The sequence below is a fragment of the Pituophis catenifer genome, unplaced genomic scaffold, assembly GCF_029215685.1.
Source record: "Pituophis catenifer annectens isolate HBS135680 unplaced genomic scaffold, rPitCat1.0.hap2 SCAF_12, whole genome shotgun sequence".
NCBI classification, from domain to species: Eukaryota; Metazoa; Chordata; class Lepidosauria; order Squamata; family Colubridae; genus Pituophis; species Pituophis catenifer.
This window is the reverse complement of record NW_027256892.1, coordinates 11,675,282-11,693,032: the sequence shown is the minus strand read 5'-3', so window position 1 is coordinate 11,693,032 and position 17,751 is coordinate 11,675,282. Positions and strand designations below refer to the sequence as shown.

The 17,751-nt window shown below is 39.6% G+C and overlaps 1 protein-coding gene across 1 annotated transcript in view; it reads left to right on the top strand.

Annotated features, from left to right (window-relative positions):
- PKNOX2 (PBX/knotted 1 homeobox 2) overlaps positions 1-11,256 on the top strand; it is a 134,235-nt gene extending 122,979 nt beyond the window's left edge. The window contains exons 8-10 of the mRNA XM_070952260.1: positions 6,443-6,519; positions 9,263-9,441; positions 10,609-11,256. Coding sequence (XP_070808361.1) covers positions 6,443-6,519; positions 9,263-9,441; positions 10,609-10,853 — 501 coding nt within the window. The 3' untranslated portion in view covers positions 10,854-11,256. The remainder of the gene's footprint in view (positions 1-6,442; positions 6,520-9,262; positions 9,442-10,608) is intronic.
- Positions 11,257-17,751: the final 6,495 nt, after the last annotated feature.

Sequence of the window (17,751 nt, the reverse complement as noted above, 5' to 3'; positions counted from 1 at the left end):
CTACCATCTGGAATGAGCTCCCCCCGGAGATACGGAGGATCCCGGATCTGCGCTCCTTCCGCCGTGCTGTGAAGACCTTTTTATTCCATCAGGCGGGCTTGGCCGAATTTCTTCCCTTTTTAAATATGTAAATTTTAATCTGTTTTTAAATTATTGGGGTGTTTTAATCTGTCTGGGCCAAAATGATTTGATTTTATCTGGTTTTTAAATTTTTTGTATTTATGTATTTTATTGTTGGCTGTTCACCGCCCTGAGTCCTTCGGGAGTAGGGCGGTATACAAATCAAATAAACCTAAACCTAAACCTAAACCTATAGTTTATGGCTGAAATGTGAACTCTTTGGTGTGTTCCTGCAGAATTTCATTACCTGACTAGGTAACATCTTCAGTGCTAGAAGGGAGTGGGGTTTGTTCTCTGTTTATATATTCCTTTATTCTCCTTATATTTGTACATGACTCTGTTTACATATATATTGCAAATTGCAGATGAGGAGGAATGCTGGCATGCAAAAACGTATTCTAAATATATGGCAATCAAGAAATTGAAATTGTAAATTAAGCTATTCCTGGGGTTTTTTTTCCTTTGTTGTCTGATTATAAAAGACTTCGCTCAAAGATAAGTTTGAGATTTATTTATGCCTTTATTTAGAAAATGTTTATGGCCGCCCAGCTTATATGTGTGTGTGTGTATATATGTGTGTCCGATCACACTTGGCCAATAAAGAATTCTATTCTATTCTATTCTATTCTATATTATATATAATATTTCTAGATAGCAGAAATGATTGAAAATGGTTCATTAACAGATATTATCATATTAATGCGGCCCTGGAGACTAAATCATATCATGAATGGCTAAAGGAACTTGATATGTTTAGCCTATCATACCTCCATCTCTGTTTCTTGTTCGGTGAAGTCAAAAGCCCAGTAAGTGGAGTTTTTGGAAAGACAAGTCCCCAAATTTTGAAATATTTTTGCATCAGGTTATGAGTGATGTTTTATTGACTTGATTGAAAACTATTCAGTCTGATTACAGATAGATCCCAATTAGCGTGAGTTCAAATAGTGCAAAATTTGATTTAGGGCAGCTTGATTGAATTGTCTATTTCCTTTGAGTTAGAACCAATTACTCAACTTTCCATAGAAATATCACATTGCATAGTGCAAATTTGAATAGTGCAACCATTTTGTGGGATTCACTAATCACATTCATCACAACCTACCTGTATTTCAAAAACTAATCTATCTTTTGGACAGGATTGCCCTCCCTATGTGTGGCCAGTTGCAAAAAACATTGGCCTTAATCCTATGAATGATCTTGGTACCATCCCTTAATTTGTCCCTCTTTGTCAATAACTGCTGATATAAAGAAAAATGCCAAAACTTGGCAAGTTGAAAATGGTCCTTAAGCTAAGTAAGTTAAGTAGGCCTCTGGTTCATAAGAGTTGAAATAAAAGCAGAAATATATTTGCTGGCACTCAGCAGTGCAGTGTGAAGTAATATATTCCTCATCTGTTAGTAGAAGATCAAGAATATTTTAGGAGTCCCTGTGGATTTTACTCGCATTAGTTGTTACCAACTAAAGGGGGAGGTACTCATCTCTGATTCAAGGCCATTGAGCCAGTGCTGTCCGAAGACATTCCCAAGGTCATGTGGAGTGCTGTTACCTTCCCACCAACATGGTACCTATTAATCTACTCGCAGTTGCATGCTTTTGAACTGCTAGGTTGGCAGGAGCTGTGGCAAGGACAAAAGCTCACCCCATCACATGGGTATCAAACCCAGGTTGCTGGTTTTCCAGCCAACAGGAATCTTAACCACTAAGCCACCATGCCACCCCTAGAAATGTTGGCAAGTGGGAAACCACCCAAATAACTTCTGTGACCTACGCAAAGGAACAGTTGCTCCAATATGTATCCTCCTTTTCCCTCCCAGCCTTCATTTTTAATAGGTAAACAAGGATGTTTTTTTTAAAAAAAAATGTGTACAATAATAATAACATCAACAATAGAGGTACTCCCTTAAGATCTGCTTACTGTGAGTTCAATATCTCGCTCCAGCTAGCACACAAGAGATGGCATTTTCCTTCAGCTGAAGTGACTTTGAAGACAAACTTACACAAAGGGCTCACAGCAGTCCAGTATTACCAAGATATGAGTAACTGGACCCATGTCTTTTTCTCTGGTTAAGGAAATCCAACTGGAAAAATGACAGTTTTACTTCTTGAGCATAAAACAATTCAAACCACTTTAAGAAACTTTCAAAATTAAATTGTAAGCAATTGTTAATTGGGCTTATTCCGTATATAACTATCTAATGTAAACAGCGTATGTGCGTGTGTGTAATAAATTCTAATACACTTATATAACTACCATGTTTTTAACTTACTGTTTTTGTGCAAATGAATCCCATATTTCATTATATTTATCCATACAAAGTTTTACATCCATAGGCAATCCATTCATAAATGTAATCAAGTCTCCAGCCCACTAAGTAACTTCATTCTGTGCAGTGATTTAAAATGATCTTCCTTCTCCACCTCTGCTAAAATAGAAATAACCATCAGATAAGTATCTTGGAGAGGCAAAACTCCTCCTGGATCATTTGCTATAGATTTTAGCTTAGAAGTTGTTATTTCTCATGAGGATGTTAAATCAGGACAATTTTAATTACATGAGAATCTTTTTATAAGTTTACATATAAGTGGTTATTGGCCACTGGTGATATCTAAGTAAAAAAGAAAAAATTGTTGCAAAGCCAGAATGCAACTTCTTAGGAGGGGAAAATATAGAATATCCTCCATCTCTCCACTCAAGATCTTGTCCCACTGAGCATGAGCACAACAAAAGACAAGAAAAAATCTTTATTGGCCAAGTGTGATTGGAATTGTCTCCAATGGATAAGCTCTCAGTGTACACACAAACAACAAAGTAATGTAATCATAAGATACCAATAGGAGAAGTGAATAGGAAAGATGAGAAGGATAACAGGCAACAACAATGCATTACAACAATTGCACAGATTTATTGGATCAAAGCTTGAATATGGTTTTCTCTTTAATGCATATCTCCGTTTGAACACAACTAATTAGAAACACATATGTGAGGAGACAAGGAGATTGACCTTGGAGAAGAAACCCAGAGGTTATTAAGGCAACACCAGGTGCAGAAAAAACATGTATCAAGTCCAGAAAAGTTGAGAGAGTGTTCCCAAGAGACTTAGACTCACTTCCTTGCCACCTCCCAGTGGTATAAGAGGATGGGAAGAGAAGAAAGTCGTGGACAGACCTGCATAATTCTGTTTGTTGGCCTATTTCAATAAAAGATAGTTTTAATCATTCCGTGGAATCAGCTTCCTGATCTGATGAAAGAGAATATAAATGCAGGTAGCTCTCGATTTACAACCATTTGTTTAATGGTTCAAAGTTACAACACCACTGAAAAAAGTGACTTATGACTGTTTTTCACCCTTACAACCATTGCAGCATCCCCATGGTCACATGATCAAAATTCAGATGCTTGTCAACTGGTTCATATTTATGACGGTTGCAATGTCACATGACCACCCTTTACGACCTTCCTACAAGCAGTCAATGGGGAAGCCAGATTCACTTAATAACTGTTATTGATTTAACAACAGTGATTCACTTAATATCTGGGGCAAGAAAGGTCGTAAAATGGGGCAAAATCCAACTGTCTCGCTTAGCAATGGAAATTTGGGGCTCAATTGTGGTCATAAGTCAAGGACTACCTATACATCCATGCCAAATATTGGACAAGTTTAGATGGGATATGTCTGGTTGTGCAGTAGTCCTTTATAAAACAGTATACATGTGTCCAATTTTCTGATAATGAGGACCACATTACTTAACATTAGGAGATAAGACAAGAGCATCAATAGATGCAATGGAGATGCAAAACAGCAAAACTATTTCAGCTATATATGAGATCTTGGAGCCAAACAAGAAGGTTTGTTTTTTGATGCTATTTTTATGCTTGCACTGCCTCCAAATGGTAGGAAGTCATACCTTAATTCTTGGCACAGCATCAGCAGCATTCAGCAGCGTGATTGAAGGGGGTCACCAGGATCCCAAAAGAAACCTCATAAAAATAGTACGACTGTGTGGTTAAAGTGTCAGACAAGCACCTTGAAATGTTTCCGTGAAAATTGATATTCAGCCACGAGTCTTTGGATCTAATGCAACCACGCTGGATGATTATGAGTCTGAAATAAAATTGGTGTCAGCTCGCTAGGCAAAAAACAGCAAGGACAGGCTTCCAGCGATGTCAAAGCATGGATAAGTGAATTTATTGTAGCAAAGTAAAATGAACCTATTAGGAAAGAATTCAAGGGACTGCTAGGCTTTTATATGCGAGACCTATTTATGGTGAAATTCAGGATCAGATTTTTGTGTCCTTTTCACACTGTGTACTGTTACAGGCTAAAAAACGGATTCTGCCATAGAAAAGATAGTTTCTACCTGCCTCTCATTTTGGTAATGAACTGATCTGGTATCAGACTGCTTGCTCATGTACTTTCAGCTGGATAAATTTCAAAACACAAATAATATAAATGCAATTTGAAAAAATGTACTAAGAGGCTGATTGCAGAATTAAGTAGCCAAAATGGGCAAGGATAAGAAATCAGATGGACAACCAACAATGTCTCTTCCCTGATCACTTTGTCTACATTCTTAAGCCACGTTAACTGAAGTGGATCCCACCCAGTTAATTTTTAGGTGCCTTCCTAGGAATTAGCTGGTGATTTTAAAAAATGTACAGTATTGCACATATTTTTCAACTCTTATCATACAATCATACAATAGTATGAAGGCTATTGCTTAACGCATTGTAAGCCGCCCTGAATCTTCGGAGAAGGGCGGCATATAAATCAAAATTAAAATTAAAAAAAAATCTGATGAGAAATTAGGTTTAAATGTTTTTTCATTGGAGAAGAAATTTTCCATGATGAAATTTCCTGATGAAATTGGTATAGGAGTCTTCCCTTTAATTTTCTTATAGGTTGAATGTGGTGTGTCTCATGTTTTCTTCCGTTGCACAATAATCTTTCCAGCATTTTTAGAACCTCCCTGGCTTTCATGCTGGATTAAATCCAAACAGAAGGCAATCATGAGGAATTTTTTTCATAGAGTATTTTCAGATCTGGAGTTGGAGACAGTCAAGGAGACTGCAGAATTGCTAAGAAATGCCCTAAAAACCACCAACAAAAATTCAGATGAAGTTTTAAAGCATTCCTATTAAAAAAAAAAAAAAAACGTCATTTCACAGTAGAGGATTTTAGAGACAGGATTTGAAGGCTCAATTTGAGGAAACATCTCCCAGGCTCAGAAGTCTCTGTTATGATTCTGATATCATTCTGCTCAGTGGTGGGTTTCAAAAATTTTACTACCGGTTCTGTGGGTGTGGCTTGGTGGGCATGGCATGGCTTGGTGGGCATGGCTTGGTGGGTGTGGCAGGGGAAGGTTACTGCAAAATCCCCAGCTGGGACTTGGGAGGCAGAGAATAGATGGGGGTGGGGCCAGTCAGAATTTTTACTATCGGTTCTCCGAACTATTCAAAATTTCCGCTACCGGTGCTCAGAACTGGTCAGAACCTGGTGAAACCCACTTCTGATTCTGATTCTCTAGTTAGCTGTCTCACACTTACATTATATTTTTCTCTGATTTTTTTCAGGCAATCTTTTAACTTCCTTGTACTAATGTATTAAGTCCATTGACTTCTGTTGACCAAGTCAGTCTGACCTTAAAATCAGTTGACCTTAATTCAGTTGCTGCTAGTGAGCAAATTCTCCAATTCTTCAGAAATAATGAAGAGCATAGGACAAAAATAACACAAAGGAAGGAACAAGATCAGGAGTGACATCCTGTCATCTTGTATTAAATACCGTGATGTTCCTAGTAATATCTAGTCACCTCCAAGGACAGCATTATGCATGATGCTGCATTGGAGGAACCATTACTTAGATTCAAAACATGCAGGAAGCCTCCTATTTTTACTTTTTATTGGGTAGGATATTTGGTAATACCTGAAAGCATCAGAAGAAGGGTGTAGAAGTTTTTAGGAGCCAAAATAGAACCTGGACAAAATTATACTTGATTTAATCTCATTTACTTGTAAACTTAACTAAAATGTTTAAATAAAGTTCATATGACTCCTTGCCATTTATTTAGTAATTTCTATCTACAATCACATTGAAAATAACCATCTATCATCACCTTTCTTGAGAGGTCCTGAGCACTACCTGCAGCCTTGAGATCTCATGTTTGGCATCTTATGTTAGCGCCTGATGTGAAACATAAAATGTGACACTTCTGTTCTCCATCAGTCCACTAGGATAGGTGAATTTGAACTCTTTCAACCACCTGATGTAACGGAACAAAACAAATCACGTGTGGGATAATCATGGCCTTTTGCTTTTTCTAGCACCCCTATCCAACAGAGGATGAGAAGAGGCAAATAGCAGCACAGACAAATCTCACACTGTTGCAAGTCAACAACTGGTAAGTAAAGATCATTTTTTTTCCTGAAGTGTAATAATCAAATGGAAATGTTTGTTTCCTGCCCAAAGAGAGAACTGCTTTCTTGATTAGGCTGATCACTTATGTAGTACCAAAAGTATGGATCAGTATCACAAGTGCACAGGCTTAATTAAATCTGTGTAGATCTATAAATCATGCCTATCATTAAAGAACTAAAGAATACTTCATGCTAGATCCATCTGCTGATAGGAACAGACTGTTGATGGTTCTAAGATTCATGGGATGTGCCTTCTACTGTTCTCTCTCTTTGAAATGGGCTTGGATTAGACTTTTTCATTTTAAAAAAATGTCCCTCTGTGAAGTCTGACAAATGGCCACTTGTCTTCTTGCAATGCCTTGAAAATGATGTCATATCAGATTGCTTTAAAACATTCCGGGTAACCCTTGTTTCTTTCAGAGTTTGCATTCCCTCAGAAAAGACCTGTTTAAAAAGCCATGAATAGTGGGACTAAAGCGCTTGGGTGGTATCAGAAGCCAAACTGGATGGGGACACCCATTTCCTTACTGATATTTCTTTTGTTTTTCTCTTTTTGTTATCCACTTCTCCTAGGAAAGAGTTGAGCCCCTTAGAGGTCTCAACAATTATTTCAATGTAATTTATTTATTGAGCTTTAAATTAGTCCAGAGGCCTAATGCAATATCTTTGAAGATATTGCCTGTATTACAACTATTTAAAAACTTCAGTCTACATTCGGGCTTTTGATCGAATATTTGTAGCTCGGGGCTGAACTGTGGGGCCCTTGGAGCCCTCCGAGCTTGGTGATTTTTTTGCAGATGTTCCATTTCCCAACTAAGTAACATCAGTAGTAAAGTGATGATGTTACCTAGTTGGGTAATGAAACATCTGCAAGAAAACCACAAAGCTCAGAGAGCACCAAGAGTCCCACAAGCTGGTTTTTGTTATAGTTTTTAAAATGTGAAGGAAAAATTCAATATCCCCCGTTAGGTCAATAAGATAAAATACCACAACTCTTTTCTTTTTTAATCTCCCTCTGTAAAAACTGGATCCCATTTTTACTGGTGGATCCATGTTTATGATCAGAACTCAAAGACATGATAAATTCCAGATCCCCCCACACAGGGGTAAAATCCAGCAGGTTCTGGAGAACCAGTAGTGGAAATTTTGAGCAGTTCGGAGGACCAGAAGCAGAAATTTTGAGTAGTTCAGGGAACCAGCAAATACCACCTCTGGCTGGCCCCCGAGTGGTGTAGGAATGGAGATTTTGCAATATTCTTCCCTCAGGAGTGGGATGGGAATGGAGATTTTGCAGTATCCTTCCCCTGCCATGTCCACCAAGCCACGCCCACCAAGCCCACAGAACTGGTAGTTAAAAAAATTGGATTTCACCACTGCCCCCACACCGTGGCAAGTCTAGTCAGGGCAAAATTCATATATGATCGCATTGTCTATGAGATTCCAGCCCCTTTGCGTGGTTTGACAATCACAAGTAACCATACATTTCTGTCTGAACGAAAATTAATTTGAAGGCCAGGCCTGAGTATTATAGGAACCGGTACTGAATATTTTAATCCTTTGAAAAACCCTTGTATGAATCTGGTTTTTAAATGACCATGTTCCAATCTTTGCATTAATAGTGGGTAAACATGCAGAGGCTTGTGGGGTAAAGTTTCTTTCTTTACATGATTGTAAATGTTTTCTTTGTATTGGCTGATATTTGTGGCATCTGTTGGCTCACGCTGGTATTTGTGGAACATTTGCAAGACAGATTTGTTTTCTTCTGAGGAGGAAAAATCAGCTCTTTGTGGAAGGCAAATTCCTTACATTCCAGACCTATATTAATTCAATAGCACCCTCTGCTGGTTACTTATCATCAGCAACGAGCAGCATTGAATATAGGTGTTTTTTGTAACTTATAGTATATTTATATCCTGCCTTTCCTTCAAGAGCTCTAGACAATAATCAAAACATAAAAGTCCTGTGCATAGTTGGAGAAAATAATCTCATGTCAGAAAAACTCAGGAGGCCATCAAAGCTAGATGGACAAATATCTTTATAGGTAGTCCTCATTTAGTAACTGTCTTGTTTAGCAACTCTTTGCAATAATGACAGTCATAATTTACAACCAATCCTTGCATTTACAACTTTTGTAAGTCTGAAAAGCAAAGGAAAGCTGTCAGATCATAAGCACAGTTGCAATTTCAACAGAGGATTTTCCTGCCTGAGCAGGGGGTTGGACTAGATTCCCTTCCAACTCTGTTATTCTATTCTATTCTAAATTTCTTCGATTTCAGAAACGGCTTCACTTAGTGACCAGATTGCCAGTCCCAGTGGTGGTTGCTTAATGAGAACAACCTGCATAAACAGGAATAGGAATAATTTGATTTGGTATAAACGCTGTTATAAAAGCAGGAACAAATGGAAAGACCTTCCACAGGGTTCAAAATCTGACATTCTCCATTTGCTGTTGGGAAGAAGTATCGGATGAAATTATCTTGAAATTTAGTGTTGAGATCAGTTTAATATAAGTGTTTGTCTGTTTCTAACTCTTAAATATAAGTTTGCCAGACTGTCTTTCTTAAACAATAGCATTGATGCATTGTCTAGCTCAAGAGAATAAAGAAACCGAGAAGCCACTCAGAGTTAGCTCAAACCATGAGATGGGCAGCATATAACATTAATAAACAAATAAATAAATGCAACAATTAGCATTTTATTTTGATATGCCATCTTCTTTCTGGAAAGGTTTATCAATGCCCGGCGACGTATCTTGCAACCTATGCTTGATGCAAGCAATCCAGATCCAGCCCCAAAAGCCAAGAAAATCAAATCCCAGCACCGGCCAACCCAGAGATTCTGGCCCAACTCCATTGCAGCTGGGGTTCTGCAGCAACAAGGAGGCAACCCCGGGACTAACCCTGATGGTAAGAATCACTGGATCTATACAACATCTGACTCTCTTTGCATTGAGGTCCATTCTCAGTCTGTTAGATGTGTTGAGGCTGTGCCAGTTGACAATACTTGGAATCACAACAACCTATCTAGAAAGTGACAGATTGGTGAACTGTAGAATAACCCTAACTTTGAACTGGACCACAACCTAGACCAGAACATCATTTAAATAATGAGACTCAGTGCAACTCAATAGAGGAAAAAACAGGTGAGCCTAGAAGGTTTCCTGCCTGAGCAGGGGGTTGGACTAGATGAACTCCAAGGTCCCTTCCAACTCTGTTATTCTATTCTATTCTATTCTATTCTATTCTATTCTATTCTATTCTATTCTATTCTATTCTATTCTATTCTATTCTATCCTATCCTATCCCATCCCATCCCATCCCATCCCATCCCATCCCATCCCATCCCATCCCATCCTATCTATCCTATCCTATTCTATTCTATTCTATTCTATATTTTCTATTGACTGCTATCTAGTGGCTAACTATTGATGGACAATTTATTCCCCTTGATTCACTCTTCTTTACACTGCACCTGGATGGGATCCTTCCAAACAGATAATTGCTTTTAAATAGAGAGTTGTTCTTTGTAAAGCATTCAGTTCGCCATGTAATATCCTGGAGAAACTATTTGTCTTACATACATATTAAATTACTCAGTGTGCTTCTTGCAGCCCTAAAGTACCACTGGATGACTATTTTGTTAATCTTCTCAGTAAGGACCCTCTGATCAACTACTAAGAATATTATCCCAGGATATGAAAAAACCAAATAACACTTGAGCTTCTGGTTGCAGAACATAACCACATTTAGATCTGGATGGATGGGTGGGTTTGACCTGGTCATAGGCCCCTTTGCAGAAAAGAACTCTCTTTTTTCCTCTCTAATGCTATGTACACAACTTCTTAGCTACAGTACCTGATAGTAGGAAATCAAGGGTCTCCCTCATAGGGTGGAAGAGGCAACAGATATTGCTTCGCTCTGTGTATTATTTCTTTTACTGTACTTTTTTAAAAAAACATAAATCAACCTCACTGCGTTTGGGACCTCAGTGGGTTCTTGGATGCCTGGCCCAAAGTCATAGTCAACAGCAACATTTCAATGCCTATCCTATCAACTCTTTGCCTTTCCTTCTAGGCTCCATCAATATGGACAACCTCCAAACCCTGTCCTCCGATAATGCCACCATTGCTATGCAGCAAGCCATGATGGCGGGTCATGATGATTCATTAGATGGGACAGAAGATGAGGAGGAAGATGAAATAGAAGAGGAGGAAGAGGAAGAAGAAGAGGAGGAGGAGGAACTGGAAGAGGATCCTGAGGAGCTCCAGACAACTAACGTCAGCGACCTTGGCCTGGAGCACAGTGACTCACTTGAGTAGAGGATTATAGCCAATGGTGGAACAGTCGCCGACTGGAAAACTGTTGAACCTGCTTGTGAAACTCATTGGCCTGAATTGTAGAGAGCGCCCGAACGTTTGATGAGCACATCCCTTTAACAATATGATTCAACAACAGTACCCTTTCTTGAATATCCTACTTGACCTGTATAAAACTGCAGGAATGGACATGGAAGCACACTGAACACCTGTCGAGTGTGCAAGCCGATTATTTAAGTGAAGGACACACGTTTACAAGGCACATATTGTGACTAGTTTCTTCCCCACTCTCTCCCGCCTTTGTTTTTGATAACCACAACGACAAAAGTGTTTTTAGAGTAAGCTGTTTTCTGTATGACTGAATGTTTTATGGAAGTTCTAATTCAATGCCTTTTTTTGTGACATGCAGTTCAGAGGCATGGCTGTTTTCATTTTCACTGCTTTTATGAGAGATTTATAGATACAAAAAAGAAGAAAAGATCAGTGGTTTTTACAAAACAAAAAGAAAAACTAGAAGGGAATGATTTATAGAAATGTAGGTGGAAAAAAATCAAACATTTGCAAATGGGCAGAAATTCAACAAAGGAGCAAGTGAGAGTTGAACGCCCTTTGCAAGTGGATGTCTTGTGAGTTTTGCAGATATGAAATCCATACGGACTCAGGTGAAGCCCCAAGCCATAGGTCTGTGCTTTGCAATCAATATGACAAATAGGTAGCATCCTGTGATCGAAATCCCTTTTAGAGAAGAATCACGTTTGCTTTCTGAGTGGAACATTGTGACATTTTAATATCCCAAGCTGATGCCTTGGTATAGCATGTGATATTAGCTAACCAATACAGAAGGCATAATGGTGACGTTATGCATTGGTTGAATACAAGTAGGTTTCTAACATTTGCAAAGCAGGAAGGAATCAGTGGCAGAGAGAATTCCTGTATTTTCAAACAGAGATAAACAGAACAGCTATCCAGTGGGGTGCAGGAAATCATATTTTCACAATCTTGTTTCCCAGGAATTCCTCTCCTTCCTTATTTTGCTCTCCAGCCCACAAACACTCACATTAAAAAAAGCCTACAAAATTCAACAAGACATATTCCGGACATTTAAGGAATGGGATTTGTAATAACGTTCCCCATTAGCAATCACTGCTAATTGTAAGTTAAGCCTACAAACGGGTTGATTTCTCCATGTGGGCATTATCCCAGCAGAGTGAGTTCATTGCCTACAACAGAGCATGAAAAGTAGATATGGGGTCCCCCAACTTTTTGCAAGCTGTGAACTATTTGGGATTTTGAAATTAAAGAAGGAACCTGCTTGAGAACAGCTACTGGTAGACATAGACAGAGTGTCAGAAGATTTCTGACACAGAAGGGGCATAACCTTTCGTGACACATTGATTTATCAGAATGCTATCTGCCACCCCCATCCTAAGAGAGATGGTGCCTACAATATCCAATTTATGTTTATCTTTGGAAGTAAGGCATCCTTCCAAACAAGACACTGAGTAGCAGCCACCCATCGTGTGCTAAGAATGCTAAAGGGCCCACAGGCTTACTTAGAAATACAAATGTTGCTGGTGGCTTCACTTTGCATCGTGCCGGTTCCTCATTTTTTTTAAAAAAAATGTAAAACAAGTCAGGTAGTGTAAGATCTTAACAGGAACCCAGGGGAGAATCAGGTGATGCTTTCCATCTGGCTGCAGACATTTAAAAAAAGATGACTATAGTATCCATCAGTACTGGGAATTGTTGACCCTGAACCTTTCTTTTTGTGGGAATGTTTTTGAGCAATTTCCACCTGCAAGCTCTACTGTAAACACTGGCCTTAAGAATGCTTTTGTGTGTGTCTAATGCAGTTTTCTCCCTTTAAAAAGCCACAAGTTCAAGAAACAGATGTTTTCATGCAGATGGACAATCCTAGAAATATCATTAGAAAAGGCTCAATCAGTTGAGTGAAGACAAACGATCTTCCTGTGTGCATCACCTCCAACCACAGGTGCAGCTCTAAATATAACCCACAAAGGAATCTGTGCATGGAGCTAGGCCTTATTGCTTCTGCCACACACCAAAAAAATCCCCACATGGCTGCTGTATTTTCTTCCAGGAAGGCATGGACAATTGCCTGCCAGAGAAATGATGCTTCTAATAGGCAAAAAAAAAAAAGGCATTGTGGCACAGTGGTTAGAATGCAGTATTGGAGGCTAACTCTGCCGACTGCCAGCAGTTTGATTCTGACCAGTTCAAGGTTGACTCATCCTTCCATCCTTCCGAGGTTGGTAAAATGAGGACCCAGATTGTTGGAGGCAATATGCTGACTCTATAAACCACTTAGAGAGGGCTGGAAAGCACTGTGGAGCACTATATACAATACATCTAAGTGCTATTTTTGTAAGCATGTCTCTGTTAAAGTTGGAACATACATCAAGGGTGTTGTTTCCTCTGGTAGATCAGACATGGAACCCTCTCAAAATGATTGAGGTTTGACCTTCATTCTGCAGCCATGAAGGCTTGGCATCTTGAGAGTAGGCTGGGCACTACTCTCTGGGCGACTTCTGGCAAAATCTTTGCATCATGAGATAAGGAAAAGCGAGAGAGAAACAGGGGCCAATGTCTTAATAAGGAATAAAGGCAACGTGTGTGATGAATGTTCAACATTTGCCAACTCAGCAGTTTAGGTGAAGCACTGTCTTAGGCAGACTGAAACCTCTTGCTCCATCTTTCTTCCTTCAAACATTATTATTATTATTATTATTATTTATTGAATTTCTATACCGCCCTACTCCCGAAGGACTCAGGGCGGTGTACAGCCATGAAATAAAACACATAGATATACAAAATTTAAAATCAAATAAAATGAATTAAATAAATTTGGCTGAATTAATACCCATAATTTAAAATACCCATAATTTTAAAATACATTAAAAATTTAAAATTTACACTTAAAAGGGAGAAGATTTAGGCGAGGCCCGCTTGATGAAATAAAAGCGTCTTCAACTCGCGGCGGAAGGTGCGCAGATCCGGAATCCTCCGTATCTCTGGGGGGAGCTCATTCCAGATCGTCGGTGCCCCCACAGAGAAGGCTCTCCCCCTAGGGGCCGACAGCCGACATTGTTTGGCTGACGGCACCTGGAGGAGCCCCTCTCTGTGGGAGCGTACTGGTCGGTGGGAGGCTGTTGGTGGTAGTAGGCGGTCCCGTAAATAACCAGGTCCTAAGCCATGGAGCGCTTTAAAGGTGGTAACCAGAACCTTGAAGCGCACCCGGAAGACCACCGGGAGCCAGTGCAGCTCGCGCAGGAGAGGTGTTACATGGGAGCTCCATCCCCTCGGAGACAGTTTGTTGATTTCATTTTGTGCACTGTGCTCAGGAAAATGTCTCCAATGTGCAAAAATGAAAGGGAGGGAGGTCTCAACCAACCTATGAGCTACAATTTGTGGGTCTCTGACTTAAGAAATACATACTGTAACTCCATTTTCCTGACATGAATGTAATTTTCCCTCCCAGAGGGTGGAGGGGAATGCTGACAATGTTTTCAACAGAGAACTAAGGCACCAATAATTTTATTTATAATCTGTGTGTTTTCAAACAATCTGATTCCTTTTTTCTGATGCTGTAATAAGTGGGGCAGAAAGTTTTGCCCTCTAGGGCTTGTCTTCCTTGCTAGCCAAAACTTGTCCAGTGGTTCATACACTTTCCTGTACTGCAAGCCCCACACAAATCTTGAATTTCCAAGATGAAAGTTTTGCCCATTTTACTATTCAACAACATATCCAAGTGTCAGTTCTAAGAATTCCTTTCTCTTTGCTCACAAAACACATTTACCATCTACTCCTTTTTTTTGACTTTTTAAAGCAGAGGTGTCCATCCCTGGCAACTTTCAGACTTGTGGACTTCAACTCCCAGAATTCCCCAGCAAGGAGAGATGGATGGACGGATGGGGAATTTGGGAAATTGAAATCCACAGGTCTTAAAGTTACCAAGGTTGGACACCCCTGCTTTAAAAAGTTGAGAGATTTAAATCAATCACTTTACATTAAGGGTTGAATCAACAATAATTCCTTGAGAATGTATTGGAGTATCAGTGGGCATAAACCAAGCCCCTCCTTCCATTATGGATCCTGATATGGCATGAATGTAATATGTAATTTCATAGAAAATTCATTGTAATTTAGTATTAATTCATGTCCATTTATGATAAAGTGCTACCAGATGAGGTTTTCCAGCTGTATTTCCTTCCTTTTTCCATGTTCTTATTAAAAAGGTTTAGGAATAACAAATAAGGAGAGTCTAAATCCACTGCAGCAAATTCTCTTCCTGGTGTTGTATTTCAGATGTATCTCAGCCAGATGATTGTCTCTAAAGAGGTTCTCTATCCTTAAAGGTCTCTGAAGGCATTAGCCATCTTTAATTACATTCACTTTACAGAAATGAATCTATGCAAACCTGGCATTTCCTTTCCTGCTACCCTGCTCTCCTTGTTATGATTGTCTTATTTATTTTTTGAATGACAACGTGCTCATAAAGTTAATCTTAACCGTGGTTTGAAAGAAGACATCTACTAACCACAAATGATCATAACCACAATGAGTTGATTCTTGCAGTTAAACCTTCAGAAGTTGTGGGAGCTTCATCACTGGAGGCTTTCAAGAAGAGATTGGACTGCCATTTGTCAGAAATGGTGTAGAGTCTCCTGCTTGGGGGGTGAGGGGGTTAGACTAGATAACCTACAAGGTCCCTTCCAACTTTATTAATTTGACCTGGAAATAAAAGCTTCTCATTTTCTCCTTGCACAGCAGCCATATTAGAAGAGCAAACAGAAAAGTGTGGGTGTGTATGCCCACTCTCTTCCCAAGCTGATCCTCATCATGTTAAGCCCAAAGTAACCATGACATCTAAATGCAGCCTGTAGTCTTAAGCATAGTCTTAAATAGGAAGTTGCTTCTCGCTGGGTTTTGAGTTTAAGAGCTCCATAGACAAAGTGTAGTTACACAGATACTGCTGATGTAAATACTTTGAACCTATCCTGCTGTACACTCGTATTCTTGATATAGACTGCATCAATATTCTTTGCTCTATGTACATTCCAAAGCAGTGGTGAAATCTGAACCGGTTTACTACTGATTCTCTGGCTGTGCATGCGCAGTGCGCACCACGCACCAAATGTGAGGTGCGCGCATGCAGTGCATGCCAAAAGTAGGCTTGCAGTAAGCAGAAAAGCGCGTGAGGGGTGATCAGCAGTGGCGCGCAATCTTTTTTTTTTTTACTTTTAAAAACATTGCTTTTAAAAGTAAAAAAACAGCCTCTGACGATCGTGCTGCTCGACTAGGATCGTCAGAGGCTTTTTTTTACCTTTTAAAGGCATTTTTTTTTCTACAACCACTTCGGCCGAAGAGGTTGTAGAAAAAATGCTTTTAAAAGGCTCTGACGATCCCAGCTGAGCCTCACGATCATCAGGGGCTTTTTTTTTTTTAACTTTTAAAAGCATTTTTTCTACAACCTCTTCAGCTGAAAAAAAATGCTTTTAAAAGTAAAAAAAAAAAAAGCCTCTGATGATCACGCGGCTCAGCTGGGCATGGGGGGGGAGCAGGGATTTTTGCTACCAGTTCTCTGAACCACCCGCACCATCGCTACCAGATCAGGCGATCTGGTCCGAATCCCTGTTCCAAAGACTCTTTGCCCAACTGGACTGATGAAACTGCTTGGATGAGCAGCGAAACATCTTAGAGGAGCAAAAAGATTAGTCCAGTTGCAATGATTCAACCTTTGCCTGGATGATTGAGAGACTTCATCCACAACTAGCCCAATCGTTACATTGTTGAGTACAGAAAAGCTCACCACTGTTTGGAGGAAACCCTTGTTCAGACCCTTAAGAACAGGCATATGCCAGCATCAAGGTTAGAGCCAGACCTAATAGCTAAAGCTACAGTCTATCTGGACAAATCACCCCAAAGAAGACACAAGCGGATAGACATTTACAGAGTAAATCAAGGAAAGACTGGTCCAAAATCAAAGATGCAGCTTCATCGGTATACAGGTAGTCCTTGGCTTATGACCCCAACTGAGCCCAAAATTTCTGTTCTTAAGTGAGAATTTGTTAAATGAGTTTTGCCCCTTTTTATGACATTTCTTCCCACAATTGTTAAGTGAATCGCTGCCATTGATAAGCTAGTAACCTGGTGAATTTGGCTTCCCCATTGACTCTGCTTATCAAAAGGTTGCAAAAAGTGATCACATGACCCCAGGAAGCTGCAACGGTCGTAAGTATGAACCAGTTGCCAACCATCTGAATTTTGATCACATGATGATGGGGATGCAGCAAATATCGTAACTGTGAAAAACGATCATAAGTCACTTTTTTCAATGCCGTTGTGACTTTGAACAGTCACTAAATGAACTTGTAAGTCTAGGACCACCTGTACAATGCTAAAGGGAGCATTAACTGAAGCAAGGAAGGTGGTAAAAACATGTCACCGTTGTGGTCCAAAATGTGATGGGAACACAATCTTGTGTCTAGCCTGGGCTTATTTTCAGCAGCCAAATTAATCTCTAAGAAGGATGTCACTTCCTATAATGAAAAGGCCCTACCAGGTGCACTTCAGAAAGCCATAATAAAGGTCAGCCATAGCACGATGTATGCAGTACTTCATTACAGCTTTGTTTTACGATGCCATAAATTTTGTCAAATCTTTTCCTGGGGGCTGGCAGGAGAGGTAGCAAAGGCTTAGTGTACAGCTTCCTTTGGGATCTTCAGCCAGGACTCATTAAAAATTAGCCTGCTAATTTGCATATCTGCTGTTTGGAAGCCAACATGAATATGCCTAGAAGCTCTTTGACTGGCCCCTTCAGAATTTTTTTTTAAAAGATGAACTAAATGGATAGGATCTTGTGCAACAACAGGCATACAGC